The 25,148-nt window shown below is 40.5% G+C and overlaps 1 protein-coding gene and 1 long non-coding RNA gene across 5 annotated transcripts; one reads left to right on the forward strand and one right to left on the reverse strand.

Annotated features, from left to right (window-relative positions):
• Positions 1–309: 309 nt before the first annotated feature.
• Positions 310–1,198, reverse strand: LOC125297487. Its single transcript, XR_007194061.1, has 3 exons — positions 1,086–1,198; positions 648–731; positions 310–392 (listed from the first exon to the last, which is right to left on the reverse strand). It is a non-coding gene; the product is annotated as an uncharacterized LOC125297487 (long non-coding RNA).
• shoc2 (SHOC2 leucine rich repeat scaffold protein) lies at positions 361–24,014 on the forward strand. Of its 4 annotated transcripts, XM_048247832.1 has the most exons (10): positions 361–418; positions 8,027–8,221; positions 12,136–13,191; positions 13,763–13,900; positions 14,024–14,154; positions 15,136–15,324; positions 15,584–15,706; positions 16,005–16,142; positions 16,289–16,406; positions 18,606–24,014. In XM_048247832.1, exons 3-10 carry the CDS (start codon positions 12,492–12,494, stop codon positions 18,812–18,814), a joined length of 1,746 nt encoding a protein of 581 aa, XP_048103789.1. In that variant the 5' UTR covers positions 361–418; positions 8,027–8,221; positions 12,136–12,491; the 3' UTR covers positions 18,815–24,014. The 4 variants fall into 4 exon arrangements, with proteins under 4 accessions (XP_048103789.1, XP_048103792.1, XP_048103790.1 ...); XM_048247835.1 differs by lacking the exons at positions 361–418; positions 8,027–8,221 and adding an exon at positions 8,253–8,355; XM_048247833.1 differs by lacking the exons at positions 361–418; positions 8,027–8,221 and adding an exon at positions 8,253–8,350.
• Positions 24,015–25,148: the final 1,134 nt, after the last annotated feature.

Raw genomic sequence — 25,148 nt, forward strand, 5'->3', positions numbered from 1 at the left:
TATATGTGAAGTTTATGTACCATCAAACTCTGGACATTAAATAAAACAAACAAACATAATACTAAAACAAACCAAAATGCACAGTGAACTGTTTAAATCCTTAGTGTGATCATCAGGCAATATGTGGACCATTAACAATGCAGGAAACCGAAAATGTATAGTAGTAGATTAACATTACATTTAGAAGCTAAAAACTGTCCAAATATTAGGTGGTGATGGAGAAGCATCCTACTTTACTGAACCTTCTCTTGTTCCTTTAAGGCCATTTCCTGCTGTTTGATCACTTCCTGTGCCTCCAGTTGCATCTTCTCCAGCTTTTCCAGAGTGACTGATTTCAGAGGAAGCAGTTTAGGTTTGCACAGCACCATGGTGGGGACATCTTCCATGGACAGCTGTCCTAATGGGTAGTATGACAGAGGTAGGCACAGCACACATGGGTTTAGTAGTTTTCCTTATTACCTTCAAGGACTAATCATTGACTATTAGTCAATGGGATTCATCATCTTAAGTTATTCTTTTTATTGAAGAATATATTATAGGTTAGAAGTTCTGGGAGTCGACAAATTTGGAGTCTGCCCAATTATAAAAATAATAATAATCCGACGTGACCAATAAAACAACTATGATACCTCACAACTTTCGCTTACCTTGCTTAGGAAGGACTTCCCGAAATATTGACTTCACTTCAGGCATGATGTTCTGTGAGCAAGGCTAAACCAACGTTAGCTGATCTGTCAAGAGAACGTTACGTTAGTTTAATAGTTTACTTTTCTAAAACGTTTTACGTGAGACACTGTGCAAGCTCATTCCTGTTGATTGTTATCAATAGATACTGTAGGCTTATTTTAGATATATACACTCTAATAGCTAACATTACCCTATTTATCAATCAAAGCTAATGCGCTTAAGATTGTTTACAGTTAACGTTACTAGGCAGCTGCATCGTTAGCTCTTGTATTAGCAAACTTGCCTTTCTGTTCCGACAAACAAAACTACAAACCGAGCGTGTCCAGAGTGAATTACTTTAGAATATAACTTTAGCGACGATGTGCATCGAATAAACGTCTATTTGTTTGTCTACAGACCTGTGATAAAACGCACACTTCTATAGCTCCGTGAATTTAAAGTCAGACGTCTGTTAGCCGTCTGCAAAGCAGTACTGCTGTTTCTCTGGTAGCACCGAATTGAACACAGCCATTTGCTGCCGCCTAGAGGATGCAACAAGATTTGAGAGTTCCAAATCTTCGCTGCATGGTCCGAGCATTGCATTTCTGTGTTTTGTGCATGATTCATTCAAACTCCGAGATCGGGTTGGCTTTCGATACATTTAATGACAAATTATTCAAAATGCTTTGGTGTATGCATGGTGTCAACACACTGACGTTGCTTCATTTCCATGTTTTGCAATTGCACACCTAGTCACATACAGGATACCACAAGCGGCGATGACGGGCCCAAGCACAGATTGGCTATGGGAATCCTGCTATCTGCTTGGCTGTTGGAATCCTGCAGTCCATTTGACTGTGGGAATTCTGCAGTCTGATTAGCTCCCAGATTCCTACAATCTGATTGGCTTTCAAAATCCTGCAATCTGTTTGGCTCCCAGAATCCTCCAATCTGATTGACTCTCAAAATCCTGCAATCTGATTGGCTGTGGGAATCCTGCGATCTGATTGGCTCCCAGAATCCTGCAATCTTATTGGTTTCCAGAATCTGGCTTTGGGAGTCATGCGATCTGGTTTCAAGATTGGTCATTCTATTGAAACTGCTCTTCTGTCTGTTACATAGAGTAGCTAAGTCCTCTGCTCTGTCATCAGTATTATTTATTTTTTATCTGCAGCCTTTGATACGGTAAACCATGACATTTTCCTTTCTACACTATTTAAACTGGAGATTTCTTGGAAAGCTCTTAACTGGGTTGAATCCTTCCTCAAAGGGCATTCTTTCAGGGTATCTTGGCATGGACAGGTATCAAAGTCTCATAACCTCACCACAGGTGTACCTCAGGGATCAGTACCAGGGCCCCTATACACCAATCTGCCGCAAACTTTATGGGCGGTGCCATCTTGCCTGCCGCCATTACTGCGTGCCTGCGGAGTGTGACGGTGTGACACTTGCCAGTGCCTTCTAATGGCTTTTCAATGAAAGCATCCTGTCAGAGAATATCAAATAGGAGATCCTGCTCATGAAAAAATGTCAGGTGAAAGGGAACATTGGGTAGATGTCAGGCAGTGGCCAAAACTTACCAATGAAGGTAATTTATTGACAACATAATGTATTAAGACGTGTATTAATTAATGACAACAATAAGCCGAATGCTATCATTAGTAGCTGTGTTGCTAATACCACAAGCTTCAGAAGTTGCAAATAACTATTAGCCACGACCACTTGTAGCAGTTAAATACATGTTCTTACAGGTATTCAGGATTATTTTATTAATCGTATGTATTTCATCCACTTTTAACGCACATCTTGGTCCTCCACTCGACAAGGAACTCTGTGTAATCCGTAAGCCTGTAAACATGGGCACTCAATGTGCAACAAAGGTTTGTGAATTTCACAAACGGTTTAATTCTAGGTCTGTATATTCTTACTGTTGTTAAAACAGCCGACCACACAACACACTTTTCCTGGCATCACTGGACAGCATACGTACTAAATAAAAATTAAGAAAAAGAAGAAGATTTCGCATCTACAGCTAACGTCTGCTACAGCCGCCTACAGGACCAACACATTACTTCGCTACTTCCTTAGCAGCAAGGCAACGCAGTAATGGCGGCGCTGCTTTACTTCCGTGTTTCGCCGGATTTGTGTATACTCCCATCTGAGGACTCCATTTCAGATTTATGCATGCCTTATGGTAGGTTTCCACGCAGCGAAACACCTTGCAAATTCCGGCCAGTGAAATTTCGCATCGGGGCTGTGGACGGCGAAACAGCAAACAGTAGTAGCTGCAAGCGGTGCCAAACGAAGTGGCTATCAGCTAGTTCAAAAGTTTAACTACTTAATGAAGATATACAGGCGTCTTTACGCTTTGACTGAGTTGATGTTGCCTATAGACAAAAAATCATATTTAGAAAAACAGCAAGGTCACTAAGACATAATATAGGCTATTTCATACCTGTGTTGTAGCATGTAGCCTAGCTGCATTGCTAGGCTTACAATAAATGCAATGTCCGGAAATGCTAGCGGTTGGCCTGCCGGCTACAGTGGTCTATTTGCCCTGACTAAGTTTGTGTGACATATGAACCACAATCTGTGTTGATACAAGCACTAATGTTTGTCCAGAAACCTTTTAACATTTCAGACTCACCAAAAACAAACATGCTTGTATGGTTCACATTTAAATAAAGTAAAACATTTTGCCAACTCTTTTTTTGCGCGCCTCAATGGATTCGCTCTTATTTATTCTCAAATTTCACCTCCATTCAACCTCAATGAGAGCAAAGCGAAATTCGCATCAATGGAAACTCACCTTTAAATTTCAGTCTGGATGAAAGATCGCCACTTTCAGTTTATTCTCTAAAAAACAGAGCTCTTGGTGTTTCAAGCTAAAACAGCTATTCCCCAACAGATTAGCATCCATCTTAACTCATTTTCACTGACCCCAACTAGATTGGCATGTAACTTTGGCGTCATAGTTGATGATCGATTTAACTTTTCTGTGCATGTAGCCTTAATTGCAAAATCATGTTGGTTTGTCCTTTACAACATTAGGAAGATCAGACTTTATCTGACACAAGATTCTACACAACTTCTTGTCCATGCCATGGTTATCTCCAAACTCAACTTTTGTAATTCACTGTTAGCTGGCCTGCCTACTTGTAGTAAGATAGTTACAACTTATTTAAAATGCTGCAGTACGCCTGGTCTTCAATCAGCCAAAGAGGATATGTAACTTCTCTCCTTGTTACTATTCATTGGCTCCCTATAGTGGCCAGAATAAAATGTAAATCTATATCACCTTGGCCTATAGGACACTTTCTGGAGCTGCTCCCTGCTATTTCAATTCTATGATCTAGATTAACATCCCCAACCACCCACTGCGGTCTTCATGTGAGTGTTGACCAGCCATAGGTCAAATTCAAGACTCTTTTCCCCAGTGGTTCCTCATTGGTGGAATGAGTTGCCTAGTGCTCTCCATTCCTAGCCTGACGAGCCAGACCCACATTAAAATGTAGGGTCTGGGCACTCACCGTTCGCAGTGCTCAGTCCGAGGGGCGGGATAATTGGTTGTCTTTCAAATTCCCTATGCACGCAATAGGACAGCGCTGAGTCCCATGCGTTTTCCCACCAGTGGAGCTAGTTGGCTAGTTCAAACTTTTGCCAACTTAAAACAAGCTTAACTTGTGTCACACTGTTGGCCAACAGCAACATCCATCTTTTTTTTTTTTCAAGTAGCAGGGAATTCAAGCCAAACCGTTGCAACTCTGCCATCAATCATTATGTTAAGCCCGCCTAACGACTCTATACACAATTTGATTGGCCTGATAAAAGTTTAATTTTTCGAGCTCACAAGCCAACGGAGAGTTGCTAGACTAGCCCTGGAAGCAAATGTAATTTGCTGCCGCTAGGGTGCGTCTAGATTTCTAGGCTACTCCATTCCTGTGATAGTTTTGGATCTTTCAAGAGGGGTCTAAAGACATATCTGTTGAGCAAACACTTAATTAAGTGGTTTTTATGAGTTGTATTTTTGTTTAAATTTCATTAGGCTATTGATCATTGATATTGCATTGACATTATCGCATGAATTTTCCTTAATGTAGTCTAGCCAACATTTTAAAACTGTTCAGTGTTAATTTTTAACAATTGAGTTGTTTTTATTTGTAAGTCGTATGGACAAAAGTGTCTGCTAAATCATATAACCATAACCACACCCGGGGCCAAGCCGATTGTTCCTGAGTGCTTTCTGTAACTTCTGTTTCACCTATTTTTCGACCATGGGAACCATCTCAAAAAAGACAAAAAAGTACAATAGAACAATACAAACTAGAAAATGTAATTTCGAGGAAATTACCAGTGCATGACAATATAAACATACTGTATATTAACATAAAATGCCAAACAAACTTTTATTTGGAAACAGTTGGCAGGAGTCATAGTTGATAACAACTGACAGTTGAAATGGCTGAAGAGTTAAATAGTTGAGTAGTTTAAATAGTTAAATTATTTAATAGTGAATTATTGTAGTGAGGACATTTATTTTGAAACAGTTGTGGGCAGAGGAAATAGTAGTCTTAAGAGAGCCAGATTGTATGCTTAAAGCCTGAGACAGAGTATATAGTTTAAAAGTTGAATGTAGATAGTGTAATGGATGTTGATAGACAGAAAGTTGAATGGATGTTGATAGGCAGATTGTTTAATGGATGTTGATGAATAGTTTAATGGGTGGATGAGTGAATGGTTTGAAGAGGATGAATGGATAGAAAGTTGGATGGAATGTGCCTTAAAATCAGTTTAACTGGCCCTTTGATGGATCCTAGTTGAGCAGCTGGAAGTTGATACAGGTGCAAATCAAGTTAATTAATCCATTGTGATGTCATAGTGCTAATGCAAAGTCTATGGGGGAAAATAAGTTTGTTTTTTATTAATATCTCAAAAAGTATAAAGTTTACAAAAGTGAAAAATACATTCCCCACGTGTCCTTTTCAAGACCTATGTTACAAAGTTTGAACGAAGTTTCTATGTTAAACGGTTGAAGCTGAATTAGACACAGAAATTTGGTGGGAAGAAGAAGAAGAAGAAGAAGACTTCGGATAACAGAGCAGTGCATTTTCATGCACTGTAATAATAATAATAAGAAGAAGACTTCGGATAACAGAACAGTGCATTTTCATGCACTGTAATAATAATAATAAGAAGAAGACTTCGGATAACAGAACAGTGCATTTTCATGCACTGTACTAATAATAAGAAGAAGAAGACTTCGGATAACAGAGCAGTGCATTTTCATGCACTGTACTAATAATAATAAGAAGAAGACTTCGGATAACAGAACAGTGCATTTTCATGCACTGTAATAATAATAATAAGAAGAAGACTTCGGATAACAGAACAGTGCATTTTCATGCACTGTAATAATAATAACTAGAAATGCAATTCCAAGGAATTACCAGTGCATGAAAATGCTAAAGTTGTGATGTAAAATATCATGTATAGTTAAAACAGATAATACAGAGATGGTTACTACGGTGATGCTAGGATAGACATGGTGGTTGCATAGCTTAATAAAAGTTGATAGTTTAAAAGTAGACTGTTTAAAAGCTGAATGTAGATAGTTTACAAGTTGTTGATAGACAGTAGATAGTTTAAAAGTTGTTGATAGACAGCTAGTTTAATAGATAGTTTAATGATAGTTTAAAAGTAGACCGTTTAAAAGTTGAAGGTAAATAGTTTAAAAGTTGTTGACAGACTGGAAGTTTAATGAATGTTGATATTCAAATAGTTTAATGGCTGTGTATAGGTAGATATTTGATGATAACTGAAAGTTGGAATGGCTCTAATGTTTGCTAGTAGTTATGCTAAGATTTTTAACTATGCTAACCATCTTTACTTAGCTAATGTTTTATAGCAGTGCTAGCAATGCTAACCTGCTAACCATGTTACTTAGCTAATGTTTTCTAGCAGTTTAATGAATGTTGATATTCAAATAGTTTAATGGCTGTGTATAGGTAGATATTTGTGATAACTGAAAGTTGGAATGGCTCTAATGTTTGCTAGCAGTTATGCTAAGATTTTTAATTCTGCTTAACCATGCTACTTAGCTAATGTTTTATAGCAGTGTTAGCAATGCTAACATGCTAACCATCTTGCCACGCTACTTAGCTAACGTTTTTCTAGCAGTTTTGCTAAACATGTTAACTATGTTAGCAATGCTAACTATGTTAACCATGTTACTTAGCTAACTTAACTAACATGTTCTAGCAGTTATGCTAACTATGTTAACTAACATGTTAACAATGCTAACTATGCTAACCATGTGATTTAGCTAACCTAGCTAATCATTTTTAGTAGTTATGTTAACTATGCTAACTAACATGCTAACAATGCTAACTATGCTAACCATGTTACTTAACTAACTTAGCTAATCATTTTAGCAGTTTTTTAAAAAATGCTAAAAATGCTAACTAAAGATGCTTAACTATCTTAACCATGTTACTTTTTAGCTAATCATTTTTAGCAGTTTTGTTAAAAATGCTAACAACGCTTAGCAATCTTAACACGTTAACTATCTTAACTAGCAGCTACAGTGGGTAGGAGTCATAGTTGATGACAAGTAACAGTTACAATGGCTGAACAGTTAAAAAGTTCAGTAGTTTAAAGGGTTAAATTGTTTAACAGTGAAATGGTGTAGTGAGGACTTTTATTTTGAAACAGTTTTTGGCAGAGGAAGCAGTTGAACAGGATGTGTAGTCTTAATAGGGCCAGTTTGTATGCTTAAAGCCTGAGACTGGCAGTTGATCCAGGTGGCCTGAACACCTGTCATAGGATTCTAATTGCTTAACGGCCGTATTATGATGTCACAATCGCCAATGTTAAGTCTATGGGGATTTTAAAAAAGTTTTTCTTTAATAGTTTAAAAAGTATAAAAGTTTCAAAGTTGAAAAGACATAGCAGCTTTGTCCGTTTGAATACCTACGTTACAAAGTTTGAATGTAGTTTCTAAGTTAAACTGTTCAAGAGAAATAGCGTACAGAAAAAGTGGTAAGCGGAATAATAATAAGTTGTTGCCTAGGAAGAACAGTACAGTGCATTTTCATGCACTGTAATAAGAAGAATACTTCGGATAACAGAACAGTGCATTTTCATGCACTGTAATTACGAGAAGAATCCTTACAAAAACAATAGGACTTAGCACCTTCAGTGCAGGCTGTCCTGTGCTCGGGCCTTAATGTGTGCATTTTAGAGTAATCTAGGCTGTAGTCTAAATGTCTTGAACTGACTGTCCAGAATAATGCTATGTCACTGTGAGTAATTATGATTTTGGGCATAATAAGGGCTTTAAAAATATGTTTTACTCCAATAGGATGCATTTCTCTCCACCTCGCCCTTTTTCTCTGTCGCCTATCCAAAGGAAACACCTTTTCTGTTGGAGAAAGTCTCGTGATACAAGGGTAATACGAATTTGTGACGCAATCTGATGTTAGGGGAGGGGATTGCTCTGCCTCAACTGTATAGAAAAGGAGGAGGAAACAAGGATGGCGGAGTCACACCTCTGAAGGTAAAACACTTATATTATTACGTACCTTTAGGGGAACCTTTACAACCAGTGTTGATTTCGCACGAGTTTCAATGAAAACACCCCTTGTCCTGCGCGTAAGGTGATGGGACTTTTCAGTGTCTTCTACCGGTAGGGTGAGATGCACTCTTTTGTTCAGCTTCGGAATGGCCGCTGTGTGGAGAATGTGTTTCTTTTTTTCTCGTCATAGTCAGTAAGGAAAGAAGGGCGCCACACGAACCTAGTTAGCTGATGGAATACGCCTTTGCCTTACGATGATGAAAAAGTAAACATTAAGACATTATTTCTACCAATAACAGTCCTGCCATTATCACGTCGTCAGTTTAACAGTACATGATTGCGCACGACAAGCAGGGGCTGTGTTCTTGCTGCGGCTTGTCTCCCCCGTAAAGCTCGCAATGGTTGGAATGGTGTTTCACAGATGACAGCTGTTTATGGAAGGCCTCGGCTAGCAAACAGAATCCGTAGCAAACGTTAGCTATCTTTGTAATCGTGGCTGTTTGGTGGTGAAATCAGGAAGACTGCCTCAATTCACTACAACAATTAACTAACAAAACAAAATTATGGCGACTTGATGCTGTATTTGCATCGTCAAGCATCAATCAGTGCTAGTGAAATTTTCGTGCCCATTTGTATTTTGTACAGGAAAGCTGTTTAGCTTAGGTTTTATCTTCGTTAGCTTTCTGTTGGTGAAGGCTAACGGGGTTGATATGTAGCTAGCCATCGTTAGTTGAACTGCTACGTAGTCTATGCACAACTACGTCGATTTTTGTATCATATTTTGACGAGGCTAAAGGTAAATTGCCACATTCCTTCCTGGAATTGAACCTTCATGCAATGCGTTTGACCGAGTAGGCTAACGTTACCTTTGGGGTAGCTAGTTTCTGGAAGTAGCTCATTTTGCAGTTTGTTGAGCCAAGCTATGTAACGTCAGCTACTTTTTTGCTGGCTATTGAACGTTAGCACGTTTGCTAACATAGCCTGCAATGCATACATGTATCACCAACGTTAAGGTTAGTTATACTAAAGGCGGACATAATACAGAATAACAAAATGGACTAACTTGGTAGTTTAACGACACTTTGCCTCAACATGGTTGCTAGCTAACTTAAGTCATTTCCGAGGATTGCCCACTGCTAATGTTGGATAGCAAATGTTGGCTAACTTCCTGCCCTATCCAAGGTGGAGATTCTTTTCACGTTTGATTTCTGTCCTTAGGTTTGTCTTATTTACAAGAGAATGTATTTTCCTTGTGTTTGCTAATCAATTCAATTGATTAGAAAGGTTTTGGTAGAGGGCGTATTCAACTGATCAGTCTACAAGATATCTGATAAATGTTGTCATCGTCATGAGGTTGAGATATTTTGTCGACAAAATGGACCGTGGGTTTACACTGTAAACTGTTCCACTTTACTACCGAAACATGTTTTCAACAACACTAAATGAGATCTGGATGCTGAATGGTCAGACCTGTCAAAATGGTCAAGCCCTTCAGCCAGTTCAAAGATTATAAACAGTCTGTTGTAATATAGACCGAATGGTGTGGAGGCTCCTCGAATAAACTTTATTGGAATGTTTAACCTTATACCTTGTGAATTGGCTGTCTTGAAGTTCCAAGTCAAATGCAATGCACAGTGCACCGCCTATCTGTATATTGGGGCCATTTTATCAAACAGATCTTGTGAATTAAGATATTTGCTGTTAACACTACTCAGTTTTTGTCTTTTCAGAAGTTCTGTCAGCAAAATACAGCCCTTGCTAGAGGAAAGCTATGAATTGGGAATGCTGGGTTGGCATGATAATATTTAAGTAGGCTAGCTTTTATGTGGTAGTGATGATGAAGTAAAGGCAGAAACTCACTCAGTTGACCTCTGATCTTCTGTGCCAGTCCACAGTAATCGCCCACATCATCACCTCACTGTTCTCAAGTAGGCTAGGGCCTGAATTATTTTGGTTGGCTGTGGGTAAACAGTGATTCTATGTGTGGATATAATGTCTAATAAGAAAAATGTTGAGAATATCGGCATTCTATTGGTTCAGTAAAGTATATTTGGGAGAAACAGAGAACTTTGTTCCTGAAAGTCTATATGAGCTATGGAGGTATTGTGTAACTTTGTTTGGCAACTGATTTGGTAATGTTTGTCTCCTTTTGACTCAGTCGAAGTCGAGTTGGTTCGTAGGCCTAGCCAAGACGTGTCCTGGTGCTGAAGGGCCAAACTAGTTGCTGTCTAAAAGTAGATGCTTCACCTTGTGGATAGTATAAACCCAACCAATAAATGACACTGTCATCTTGATTCATCTAATCAGAAAGCATGACTAATCAGCCCTCAGTACTCTGTATGAGCAGGTTCACATGCCCGGTCGGTGGCCTCTCCTGGCCAGGCCATCGGCTTGCTGTACATTGCTAAGATAATTCACACAGCATATTGTATTTGTGAAATTCTTTGAGCCTGACTGAGTAGCATCCAGGTTATAGAAGTCAGGAACTGAGCACAACCAGCAGTGACCAAAAGTCACCTCAGTGTCCAAGTCGATTTAGATATTTTGACCAACTGACCGCAGAATTAAGGAGGTACAACTTGTTGCTTAATTTACTTTTTCTTTGAGCTTGTGACGGGAAGTTCACGTTGTTAGTTGAATCACCTAATGAGTGAATTTGGATTTCATGATTAAGCTACCAAAAGCAGAGCCAACCTTTATTGGATGTAATGTGAGGAATTACTGCTGCTTGCGATGGTAGTCAAAAGCTGCTGTATTCCAAAGACATTGATTAGAAAGTCATGAATTCTTCTCCGTTTGATTGAGTAGAATGTTGGTACGGACCATATGTTTGTATTCATTTAGGGGTAGAGCTTATTTATGACCCAATACTTCAGGGTGATGGATTTTCACTTTTAGCCATCAGGCATTGAGCAGTACCAGACCTGGTCATGATGTGGTTTGGGGTAGTATTCCAAAACTGATTAAGTCTCCCAGTGGTGGAGTGTGCATGATTGTGCAGTCACCTCCTACAGTGTTTACCAAGGGCCATCATGTAAAACTGCTCGGGCTGAACACCCTGGGCCCACAGAGGGCAGTGCCCAGCGCTGCCCTCTTAAATATCCCTTTGTCATTTTAAATGGGCTTGAGCCCTTTCGCCATAAAGGTCTCATGACCTGTGGGGAGCCTGAGCTTTGAAGAAGGCTGGACTGCTGAAACTGAGGCTTACTCCCAGCAGCTTTGGCCTTTCAGCCACTCTGATGTGAGGCCAACGCCCGCTCCTGCTCCCGTCACCCTGCCCTGCCCCATCCTTGCGACGCACCGCATGCCTGCTCCACCCGCTCCTCTACACGTTAATGGACACAATTTTCTAACCGATGGCACGCCTCCCGCCCGCTGGGTTTGTGTTACTAAGGCACGCTGTGGATTTATGTGTTTGTTTGATTTGCTGGGGCTGTTCCATTGAGCTACGACCACTGGGCCTTGTTGTTTAACCTGTTGATTGCTGTGGTTGCGCAGGCTCCTTGTGTTCCGTCTCCCATTAGGGCAGGTGTGCCCTTCATGCGGGAACATGTATGAATAATGTGAAATCACCACCGCATAGGCCTAGTGGTGTAGGACTCTTGTTTGATGGTGTTCATCATGGGAGTAGCTTTTTACTACTTTTAACTGGTGTGAAATAGTACTAATAGTGCTTGTCCATGATCTTAGACGAGAGTGGTACTTACTGAAATTATTATATGGCCATCATGCTACAGGCCTGCATCTCTCACGCATGTGCATAAGAATGTTGATGCGTACAAATGCTAATTTTAATTGACTGTATACAATCTGAATCTACTTCTGCCTGGTTTACAGTGGAAGCTGTAAATGACTGGAGTTTAAAGCAGAATTGTACCCTCTTGTCTCTTTCCCAGCACATGCAAAAGATGACTCTGAGGACCTTTCTCGCATGAGCTCTGAGAACTGGGTGGAGGGATCGCACTGCCATTCAGACAAGCATGTGGCTGGAGCAGCCCACAGCACTTCGGCTCCATCTGAGGCTCCTCGCATCGGTGGTGCTTTAAACCCCCCCCACCCCCACCCAACACGGGACCAGCTCTCCCTCCACGCTCTCTCAATGTCTACACAGGTATGTATGAAGGCCTGCGCGTATGAGATCCTCTCCCTTTGGTCCAGCACCATTCTAACTGTCCTGTAACAGAACCAACGTGAGCACAAGAGACAGACTCTGGGCTCCCATGAGCAAGAGGGCAGCAGGGGTGCCGTCACCATGAGTAGTACTTTAGGCAAAGACAAAGACTCCAAGGAGAAGGACCCCAAAGGTCCCTCCTCTGGGAAAGAAAGGGAAAAGGAGCCCAAGGGCCTGGGCGGCTTCAGCAAAGACGGCAAGGAGAGCAAGACCAAAGGGAAAGATGCCAAAGACGGAAAGAAGGACGCCAGCGGGGCGCCTCCAGCCGTGGCCTTCTCTGTGGACAACACCATCAAGCGGCCCAACCCCGCCACGGGCACACGCAAGAAGTCCAGCAACGCCGAGGTGATCAAAGAGCTGAACAAGTGCCGTGAGGAGAATTCCATGCGCCTGGACCTGTCCAAACGCTCCATCCACCTGTTGCCCAGTTCCATCAAGGAGCTGACGCAGCTGACCGAACTCTACCTGTACAGCAACAAGCTGCAGAGCCTGCCGTCCGAGCTGGGCTGCCTGTCCGGCCTGGTGACGCTGGCCCTGAGCGAGAACTCGCTCACCAGCCTGCCCGACTCGCTGGACGGCCTGAAGAAGCTGAAGATGCTGGACCTGCGGCACAACAAGCTGCGGGAGATTCCGCCGGTGGTGTACCGCGTCAGCTCGCTCACCACACTCTACCTGCGCTTTAACCGCATCACCACGGTGGAGAAGGACATCCGCAACCTGTCCAAGCTCACCATGCTGAGTATCCGCGAGAACAAAATCAAGCAGCTGCCCGCCGAGATTGGTGAGTGTGTGTGTGTGTGTGTGTGTGTGAGCGCTGCTCTGTGGTCCGGTGGCTCTGCCTGCTCTTGCACTCCCCATCTCAATACTCCTACACAGCTCCATCATACTCCTCTGCTTTACTTTGTTTTTATTTGATTTTTTTTGCTAAATGCTGATTTTTGTTGTGATGGATAAGTAATATGGTGGAAGAGGCCTTCACACTGTTTTACACATCTTGATCTCTGTAAAACTAGGCTAGACTCCACGTTTTGAGGCTTTGGAGACTGGAAAGAACTGATAAGAGTATTTATGTGTGTATGTGTAGGCACATTGCTGTGAGAAATACATAAAGGGGAACTGTGTTTGACCTCAAAAAGCAGAATGAAAATGAGGAAGCGCTTGAGCATTTGTCTGCTTTAAGGTGGTGGATGCGTTTGTTTACAGAACATTGGCTTTCTGGCGCTCTTCTCAACATTCTCATTACACATGTTGACATTGTGGGCTAGTCATCTTATGAAAACATAATTTTCAGTGGCATGGCAGGTTTGTGTTCTCTTTATTATTAAGGGTAATGGGTGTTTGTTCCACTTCAGGGGAACTGTGTAACCTCATCACGCTGGACGTAGCGCATAACCAGCTGGAACACCTACCTAAAGAGATTGGTAACTGCACACAGATCACTAACCTTGATTTACAGCACAACGAGCTACTGGACCTCCCTGAGACAATAGGTAAGAGGCCAATTATTACATTTCTAAGTCACAATGTTGCACTACGACTTCATCAACTTTGAAACCGCTTTCTTCCCAGATTTAAGTGAATTGAAACTGTACTTTTGCCCTCTGTTGTTGCAGGCAATCTGTCAAGCATAAATCGCTTGGGTTTGCGGTACAATAGGCTGTCAGCAATCCCTAGGTCATTAGCCAAGTGCAGAGAACTGGAGGAGCTGAACCTTGAAAACAACAACATCTCAGTGTTACCAGAGGTGAGTGGCCAGATGTTCCCAATGGCCCAGTGACTGAACAGTTCTCTACCCAAGTAGAGGATCATATTACATTACATTAGGTCATTAGTATCAGATTAGATCATAATTCTGTAGAACACTTAAGGCCGGTTTCCTGTAAGCCTAGTCATAGACTGTTTCATTTTTTTTTTACCCTTGGGTAACGCAAACACATCTTGAGGTGTTGTCAGAGCCCCATTAAAAACTTCTCTGATCAGACAATGAATGCGTGAATGTAGCCCCTATTGTTTGTTAAACATCAGTGGAAGCTAATTGTTGCCGCAGACGCACTGCGAGCAGAACGCTTGCGCCCGGTATAGCTTTCCTGTGTGAGCGCAGACACAGTCGAAGGCAAAAGTTTGGGCATCCATGCTAAAGTTGACTAAACAGAGGAATAAAAAAAATATCATCTTTTGGAAATTGATCTTAATGCCTTAATTAAAAAAAAATGAGTAAAAGTCCAACCTTTAAGGACACCCCTATGTTAAATTCCCGTAGAGGCAGACAGATTTTTAGTTATTTCATGGATCCAGGATACTATGCATCCTGATAAAGTTCCCTGGGCCTTTGGAATTAAAATAGCCCCACATAATCACATACTCTTCACCATACCTAGAGATTGGCATGGGGTACTTTTCATAAGATCATCTCTCAATGCAAATCAAACCAGCTATTAGGCTAACTGAAATAAAACTATGCCAATCTCTCTTTTTTTTCTTCTTTTTTTTTGGTAAAAAATCTCTAAAGTATTTCATACTTTATGGAAGCTATGCACCATTGGAAACATTGTCACTCACACCATTTCCCTCACCTTTTTCACCCCTGACCAGTTTGCATACCTGTGTAGGGGACATGGTATTAATTTAAGGTTATTCATTTAATACCATGTGATTTTGCAAGTGGTACTTTGTGTGTGTGTGTGTGTGTGTCACATCTCTTATGGCATTGTTCTGTACTTGACAGGGGCTGCTCTCTAGCCTGGTGAACCTGACAAGCCTGACTCTGGCAAGGAATTGCTTCCAGTCGTACCCAGTGGGTGGACCATCTCAGTTCTCCACCATCTACTCGCTCAACATGGAGCACAACCGCATCAACAAGATCCCCTTCGGCATCTTCTCAAGAGCCAGAGTGCTGAGCAAGCTGAACATGAAGGTGTGTGTGCATGTGCGTTTGCAACCTCAGAACACACAGCTCTTGTGTTGAAGGATGGGATAAATTAGATCTAGCTGATACCATGTTGTGTGTCAATAATATACCTATTTATGATCAATTGATGGGATTAGCATATGGGTATTTAGGTGTTAAAATGAACATGTCAAAGTGATGAGTTTAGGTCCGTTTAGACTATTTATTCAATGTGTATTTGGTGGTGAATTTCTTATTAACACTGACTTGTTTATCTTGTTTTCAGGACAACCAGTTAACTTCCCTCCCTCTTGACTTTGGAACCTGGACGAGTATGGTTGAGCTGAACCTGGCCACCAACCAACTGACCAAGATCCCAGAGGACATATGTGGCCTTGTGTCTTTGGAGGTAGTTTGGATTTTACTTCATCCACATAAGGATGAGACAGATGAATGCAAAAAGAATAAAGTATATTTTAGCATATGTCTCCTCAACATGGCTCCTAGCTTATTAACATATTATGTCAAATGGTGACGCTGTCTGTATGCTCTTGAGTTGATTAAAGGGGTATATAAAACTCTATTGCAGATTGTTTCTCAGTTATTGCAGATTGTTAGAGACTCATGAATCTTTACCAATGTTTTTGGAATAGTTCTAGTAGTCACTTGCCCAGCTGTTTGATTCCTTCTGAACATCTTTTCCACAGGTCCTTACATTGTCCAACAATCTCCTAAAGAAGTTGCCTCATGGCATCCGAAACTTGCACAAGCTCCGAGAGCTGGATCTAGAGGAGAACAAGTTAGAGTCTTTGCCCAATGAGATCGCCTACCTTAAAGATTTACAGGTATGCTGCCTACACTTGGAAGTGCTTATTTAGATGTTACTTGGAAGAATGCCTTGCCATGGTTGCATGCTCAGTTAGTAGTGATCATTGAATGTAGATTTTATTGATCACCATGTGAATGATGTGGCCTTTGGTCTTTCATCCAGAAACTGGTGTTGACTAATAATCAGCTGACCACGCTGCCCCGAGGTATAGGCCACCTCACCAACCTGACCCACCTGGGCCTGGGAGAGAACCTCCTGCAGCACCTGCCAGAGGAGATTGGTGAGTACGCTATCCCTGCATCTCAGGGCACATACAACACACAACCCTGATACTTTTATTGGGCCAGGTCCAATATGTAAAAAGTCATGTTTTGAAATTGCTCTGAACAGCAAAAAGAGAAGGACAGTCATGAGCAGGCGTATCTGTAACCAGTGGTGGAATGTAACAAAGTACAAATGCTTTGTTACTGTACTTAAGTCCATTCTCATGTATCTGTATTTTACTTAAGTAGAATCAATAGTGCATACTTTTGACTTTTACTCAATTTTGCAGCAATTGTCTATACTTTCTACTCCACTACATTTCTACAATACGTCCCGTTACATTTTATGATCAGTTTTTTCCCCGCCAAAATGCCTACCTGACTGGCACACGTGTATCTTACCAGTGAAGTTGGGTTCTAAATCTTTGAACCAATTAGGCAGGCCCGGAGTGGCTAATCGAGAGCTTGGGGAGAATTCACGGTGGGCTGTTAATGTTTTGGGCTGGTCTGAATATTGTGAGCTTAAATATATTGTTTCTGACGTGCATGTGCTGTGCCCTTGCGGCACTTTAGCAGCCTTGGCTGTGCAGTCGCAGCCCATTACTCACAGTTTCCCCAAATATTAACAAAGTAGCACTCACAAAACTGTTTGGAAGTTGCAACCAAGTCTATTTGCAATAATTAAGGGAAGTATGCAATAAGTATATATACTCTTTTGATCCCGTGAGGGAAATTTGGTCTCTGCATTTATCCCAATCCGTGAATTAGTGAAACACACTCAGCACACAGTGAACACACAGTGAGGTGAAGCTCACACTAATCCCGGCGCAGTGAGCTGCCTGAAATAACAGCGGCGCTCGGAGAGCAGTGAGGGGTTAGGTGCCTTGCTCAAGGGCACTTCAGCCGTGCCTACTGGTCGGGGTTCGAACCGGCAACCCTCCAGTTACAAGTCCGAAGCGCTAACCAGTAGGCCACGGCTGCCCCAAATACCCCATCATCAGGGATGATCCTTCCAACTGCAGCATAGGGCGCTTTTACTTTGAGCAGCAGCACCCGCACTTCATTAACCTTTATACCATATAGTCTTCGTTGGTTTTGCTCAAGGCGGGGATCACATTCCACTCCATATCAGAGACTCTTTAAGTTTTAAACGTTTTAAAAAGTCTTTGAAGACATGGCTGAAGGACAATCAAGCTTGTGATCATTGATCTTTGTTTTTCACTTAGTTTTTCTTCTATTTGTAATGTTTATCTTGTTGTCTTTTCATGTCTGTGTTTGTTTATGTTTTTACTGTGCTTGAACATCCTGCCCAGGGACTACAGGTGCAAATTAGCTATTTAGCTAACCCTGGTATAGAAGCTATTCTATGTATGGTCCCTGTCAAACAAAACTAATAAACTAAACTAAACTAAACATTAGCCAGTGGCAAGCGGCAGGTTTCCTATTGTTCTCTATGGTTTGGCAGCGGAGCTGTTGGCTAGCGTTGAACAAGCTGAGCGCTGAACTTGGTTCAACTTTCAAAGCGCAACGTGAGTGTATTCAATTGACAAACCGGAATGAGAAGTTATTATCACTTATTATGAGCATTGCGTTACGTTTGCCGCTGCCGCTTGCCGCTGGCTGATGTGATTCTCGCCTAATGATATTTAACTCTGCAGATCACCCTGGTAGATGGTAAGCACAATTACATTAGCCTAAAACTAACTAGTACATTAACCTAAAACTAACTTAATTAAAATGCTGCAACCCATACTGTTTTTATTATTGGAATACAGACATTAAAATAAAAAATCGTTATGCAAGTACTTTTACTTAAGTACATTTAAAACATTACTTTACTTTTACTTAAGTAGGGTTGTCATTGTGCTACTTCTACTTTTACTAGCGTAAATATTTCTCTGGTTATTTGTACTTTTACTTAAGTACTGAGTTTCAATACTTCCTCCACCACTGTCCGTAACACAGTACTGCAGTGAATGGTCGTGGTAACACAGTACTACATTGAGTGGTCATGTGGTAACACAGTACTGCAGTGAATGGTCGTGGTAACACAGTACTACATTGAGTGGTCATGTGGTAACACAGTACTGCAGTGAATGGTCATGTCATGTGGGAACACAGTACTACATTGAGTGGTCATGTGGTAACACAGTACTGCAGTGAATGGTCATGTCATTGGCTCTCAGGCTTTTCTATTCTCCATGTGTGTCCCTCAGGTACTCTGGAGAATCTTGAGGAGCTGTACCTGAATGACAACCCCAACTTGCACAGTCTGCCCTTTGAGCTGGCCCTCTGCAGCAAGCTGTCCATCATGAGCATTGAGAACTGCCCTCTCAGCCACCTGCCCCCACAGATTGTTGCCGGAGGCCCCTCCTTTATCATCCAGTTCTTGAAGATGCAGGGCCCCTATCGCGCCATGGTCTAAAGGCACCCACACCCATGTCTGACACTGTATACCAACAACAAATAACGAAAGTATCCAATAAGACCACAGAATATAGAATGTCGAAATGGTCCTACCCACTTCAGTGCTGTAACGCATTGCCAGTGGCATCTGTGGAAAAGAAGGCAAATTTTTCCAAGGCTGTCATGATCTAGCGCAGCCTGCTCGTGAGGAACCAGAGCCATTTAGGTCTCCACGTCGACGCCCACACCTACACCCAACAACCTTGCTAATTGACAATTCCCTTTGCCAAAATTTATGATGTACAGTAGTATGTTTTAGTTGAGCGGCTGTCATTTATGATATGAAACATATTGCCAATATATTTAACAGTAATTGCAGTGGTATAATAGATGAACAAGAGTACAACTGTATGCAAAAACAAAAATACTTTCATCTGTTTTTATTTTTTTTTTGCTGCTGCTGCCATAATCCATAATGTTCAAGTTTTCTTACCATTTTATTTTTCAGTCCCATTTTTGTAAAACCACTCCTTGACTAAAAATCTATGTTTTAGAGTGCAGATGGATTGTTGGACTTTACAGAACAAATATCAATGTTGGTGTTAAAATTTTTACATTTAAAAAAAAATTGTGCCTATCCAGTATAGTTAACTGGTTAATTTCTTAAACATAATTGTCAATGGTTACAAAGCTATGATTATACATAAGTATAATTTATTCAGCGTTTCCTTATTATATTTTTAATTATTGTTTCATATGTTTTGTTTGTTTTTTTTTTTAAATCTGTTTTCCAATATTCATTCCCTTCTTGCAGGCTGGTTCAGCAGAATCTGCTGTTCAGAGCCAAGCGGTGTGAGTGTGAGTCACACGTTGTACAAATTAAATGTTGCTCTTGTCCTAGTGAGCAACTCATTACTGCTACATTTCTGACTTCTGAGTTGATTTGACTGCAAAACCTTAGATATGGACCTTGGCCTCTTTCCCACAAGTGATGCCCTATTCAGTCGGGTTGCATATTTCAGTGCCTCTCCCAAGAGAGATGTGGAGAAGCTTTGGAGAGGAGCTAGATCTAGAGAGAGGCTGCGAGCGTGTGTGTGTTTGTATGTGGGCTGATTGTTGCTTTGAGTGCACAGTGCTCCTGATGTTTACGCCACCCACCCCACCCCCACAAATCCCACCATATCTCCAGTGTTTGTCTCCAGTAACATGTTTGAAATTCACATGTTATTAGAGCCATTACTGCACACATATCAGCCACACAGTGAAGGAGGGTTGCAGATATATAAAGCAATTAAAGTGAGGTATGCCAAAAAACAAACAAACAATGAAGAAATGATTCCCAATTCCCTGTTCTTTTGCCCATGTCAGTAAGTGGGTCCTAATTCAGTCAGGTTTTTTTTTTTTTTTTTTTTTTTTTTTTTTTTTTTTAACCCTTGTGGGTAAAGCCTCAGCTGTGCATGTTGGGATCTGACGCTTCTGCAGCTTTTTACCTGTTGATTTTTTTTTTTTTTTTTTTTTTTTTTTTTTTTGTCCCACACTGTCCCATGATGCTGCTGGTCTTATGCACTTTTTAATGATGTTGGCATCCTCCTCCTCCTCTCGTAACAATCATGATGTGTCATGTCACAGATTACATGTCTAAGCGGGGGGGCATTTTTGTTTCCTTGTGAAGTGTTTCTTTTGTTTTGAACTGTTATGTATATTTTTATGTCAAAAAGAATATAATTTTTTCCTCAACAGATTCATTTAAAAAAAAAAAAAAAAAAAAAATATGTTCTAGAGTTAAATTTTTAATTTTGGGGCGCAAGTATCCTCTTGATTACAAATGTAAACTTCAACTGTATGTTGAAGTAGTCATATATGTTTATATAATGTGAGAAACCCATATCTCCTGTACTCTTAATTTTTTTTTTAAGTATTGTTATTCAGATCCCCAATATTTTAATTGTTTTATAATTATTATTTCCCTGTTTTCTAATGACGAAATTTAAGTCTTCAGTTAGTATTATATCAAGAGACTGTACATTGAAATCCCATTTTAGTTTATCAAAACCAAATGTTTTGTAAAGGTGTTACAACCAGAATTTGTATTCAATAATGTTCCTTTTTTATTTTCCTTCACTGACTTTCTTTCTCTTCTTTCATCGTTTCTTCTTTCTTTTCTTTTGTATTTTTATTGGCAGCAGCGTTGAATGGGTTTAGAGTATGACTGGTCACTGGCTGATTTATGTAAAGGCACTTCTTTTTTCTCTCTCTAAGCCTTGTGTGGCCAGGACGTCTCCTACCCCTGCACGGGGGAGAAGTTACCGATGTGACCGCTGCTTCTTATGTACCAGCAGAACCCAGTTGCTGCTTTCATGGACTTTTGGAAAACATATGCTGTAAAACATAAAAAAACAAAACAAATGAAGACAAAGCAAAACAACAAAAAAAAAACAAATGTTGAAAATTCCTACACGACCACCAGTTATGCAGACTTGACTGAGTCTGGGACAATTCCAGTGACTGGACACAAGCAGAAAGGGTGGTCTTCAAACAGTGATCAAATCATTTGGACCTATGAGGTTAAAAAAGGTGCATAATTGAGCCTAAAGTTACATGACAGACTTAAAAAGCATAAAAAAGGACAAACACACACCACACACAACCATGTAAAAAGGGCTTTCTCTGTTCCTGCTAAACAGTACACCAGAGGCATTGCATTCCTGGTTTTGTATAAAAGCTTCAAATGTACATTAGATTTCTGTGTAATTACCATTAGCTGTTCATAACAAATGGATATTATATAAAATGAATAAATGCCTTTAACGAGAACGTCAAGCAAGATGTGCATTAGGGCATGCAGCGGAGATGCTGTGTCCCATCCAACCTTATATTTCTTTTGTTTTCTTTTTGTCATTTTTTTTCTCCTTAAATCTATGTGCCATTGCAGAGTGGAGTAGTAATGACGGCCGAGACTGGCCACATTTGGGCGGTGGGATTCAAGGGAACCCGATGTGTTCTCACTGAGGAAGCATTTAGCAAAAACCAGGAATGTAATTCAATAAAAATGTGCTTTGTTTTTAAGTTTTGAGTGGTGATGGTGATTACTCCCAGTTCCAAACTGCTAGGTGGTGCTGTCCAGGTGATTTCCGTCTTGTGTGTCCACAGCATCAGGGTGACGGCACTCATGGGTCAGGGGTTCCTTCTATATAGTCTGTGATTTTAGGTAATAGAAAAATGTTAGAATCACAGTCATCTGTTCATGTCTATCCCCTCCCTTCATCCCCCTACCCCTAATTTGTCTTGTATGTATTTCTTTCTTGCCTTGCAATGTTGTATAGGAAACAGCATGTTGTTTTTTTTTTCTTTCTGGAGAAATGAAAGTGATTATATTCTGGGTCTGAGGAAAGTTTGTGATTTCTTATTGGCCATTTTTATTTTGAATATTTGGGAAAACTGTATGGTGCAGAACTGCCTAACCCCTATCCTTCTGATAAGCAGCCTTAAATGGTATACATGTTTTTTTTGTTTTGTTTTTCCTTCCTCATATCTTTGGTCACCTGGTGATGGACATCTGGTGAGCATCCTGTGCTCTCTCTGTTCTTTACCTCTTGTTGTTCCTTTCTGGCTCTACATACACATAGTTGATGTTCCGGGCGACAGGAGACACATTCTCCCTCAAAGCCAGACATGTGGGGCGCTCTTCTAATAAACATTCTTTTGACTGCCTTACATCTGCCAAGCATTACCTTTGTCACGCCTGCTTATCAGTCACTTGACTATTTGTATTCAGTAGAGGTAGACTGTCAGTCATGCTGAAGCCAGAACTCAGCGGTGGGTTGACAGCTCTGTGTGAAACCAAAGTCGAGACGAGGGCATCTCTGTCAGTCCTGTCCCTTGCTTTGGTATTTGACCTGCTCTGTTTCCTCCATCTTTTTGTCCTATCTGCTGACCTTCTGCATCCACCAAACCAATACTGGACAGAATGAGCGGTTTTGTAGGTAGATGTCCTTTGTCTTAACACTGACAAAAGGACTCTTATTGTGGGTTAAATATTCAGACACAGCTACCTCTTAGTAAGTCTGCATTGCTGGGAAAGGATTTTGATATATGCCGTCGTAACAATGTGTGCTTATCCTTGTCCAGAAAGAATTGGAAACCTGAATGGTGATACTACTCAGACCAGTGACCCCCCCCACACACACACACACATTGTGATGTACAAAATCTTCACTGAATAATGTGTTGCAAAGAGGAGGCATCAAGAAGTATGTTTTATTATTTTGAACAAAAAAATCAGCAAACAACAAACTTCCTTGTAATTTCTAAAACAAGAATTCTATAGACCCAAACTACTTGCAAAAGATGGCACTTGCTAAGGCAACTGACCATGTTTTTTGTTCTGTTTGTAAATAAGTCTTTTAATTGTAATAAACCTATAAACATTTACAGATTGAAGATTGTGATACATTGGATCCCGTAGCAGTTTTGTTTTTATGTTCTTGTTTTTTTTTTCTTCTGCTGTTGCACCACCTTGGCCAAACTTTACTTGTGTCATACCGCCCCCACCTGAAAATAAGTCCAGGTCTTAGAGTAGAGCGTGCTTTATTTTCAGACTCTTGGTTTGTACTTATTTTATTTGAACTGCTCTGGAAAAAAAGAAGCAAAATTAAGCCAAGTTTGCAGTGATTTGCACATACAGAAGGCAGTTGGACACAGTTACTAATGTTGATCACTAATGAATGTACATATTGTAAGTTGTCCAACATCCACTGAGAAGCAAAATACTGCTGTTAGGTTTTTTCTGTTCCTCTTGCCTTTGTGTTAAATTCTCCCAATCTTTTTCCAGGGCTTATCTGTCAATTTGAATGCCCAGCCAAAACGTATATGATTCAGAGGGTCTGTGCAGCTCCAAAACCATTCTCTGACATGTTCTCCTCCTTGTGCTGTGCCTTTACAACAGAAAAGTGGGCTATTCTTTGTTTCTTTACAGCATTGAAGAGTAATCCCTTAATGGTGTCATGAATACAACCAGTCACTATAATTTTTTAATAGTTGTACCCTTGTCATGCGTGCACATTGCATTCTGGGTTTTATTTTGACATTTTGAAGGCTGATTCGACATAGTGTGGGCTTTCTGAATATGTAATACCTGTACTTTTAAATCCAAGTAATTGTAATGTTCCGTTCATGTTACATCAATATAAAGAGATGATTGCCTTGTCTTGATTTATTAAGCGGTGTATGGATGTATCATTTGTGAATGCAGCTCAATGAGCATCATGACTCATTCCAGCTTCATCAAAACTGACCTGTTCTAGGGATGTTGTTTCTTTACATACTGATTCAGAGACGACTTAAAATAACAAAACAAATGACAATATAAGACTCATATTACAATAAGGCAAAAATTGTTTCTAAAGTAATATGATTCCTTGCTTGCCAGACAGCTTCTCTGTAAGTGAGAACAATAGCTTGTCTGGGTTAATAATGCACAGGAGGAATGTTTATATGATACATTTAAACAACAACACATAAGTCAACTCACTCCAGTGGCAATAAGTAGGCCTACAAGATATGAACCTGATTGTGCAAGTATACAAGAGGCAATTAAATTGCCATCGACTAGACTGTAGAACAGACCAGGTCTGCTGCAAAAACCTGTGATCAAACTTGATTTAGGATCCTCGCACCATAATTTTGCACTAGACATTAGAAATAATGTAGAAATAATGCAATACTCATGTGAAAATGGAGTATCAAATACTGAAGAATCAACAAATGCTTCTAGCTTACTGGTGCTTCCCAAAACATTTATATTTTCTCTTGTTTACTACAAGGTGTTTATAGCAATATGAAATGCCTAACGTGAGAGACAAATTGTAATAGGCCTCCTACAATTATAATCCTTCCAAAACATCTCTGCTGGTGTAATTGTTCATATTGGGATCATATACCACTAATGGATGAGAATACAGACCCTTAAAAAGGGACGTGGGTGAGCTTTGCCGTAAGCAGCACACGCGGTTCATTTACATAGCCTACTGCAAAATGTGGCGCACGCAACCATCCTTCCTTACGCATGCATGTTTTGTTGTAACAAGTAGATCATTCAACTGCCTGTTGATGTGATTTACTTGTAGGTTGCATATGACGTGTCTTTCTCAATCATTACTAGACCATAAATATGCTCTCCCTGCGAAACCCATGTCTGTCGACAGGTGTCACTATATGCACGCGCTCCACGGAGGGAGAACACCCTCAGGCCCGATTGAAAGCTGCAAGTTCTACCAAAAGTACAAGTAGGCTACTGAGACACGTTTTTCAAATTAGTCTACATAAGAAAGATAATTTAAGTCCCATTTCAAATA

The sequence above is a fragment of the Alosa alosa genome, chromosome 7 (assembly GCF_017589495.1).
Source record: "Alosa alosa isolate M-15738 ecotype Scorff River chromosome 7, AALO_Geno_1.1, whole genome shotgun sequence".
In the NCBI taxonomy this organism is placed as follows: Eukaryota; Metazoa; Chordata; class Actinopteri; order Clupeiformes; family Clupeidae; genus Alosa; species Alosa alosa.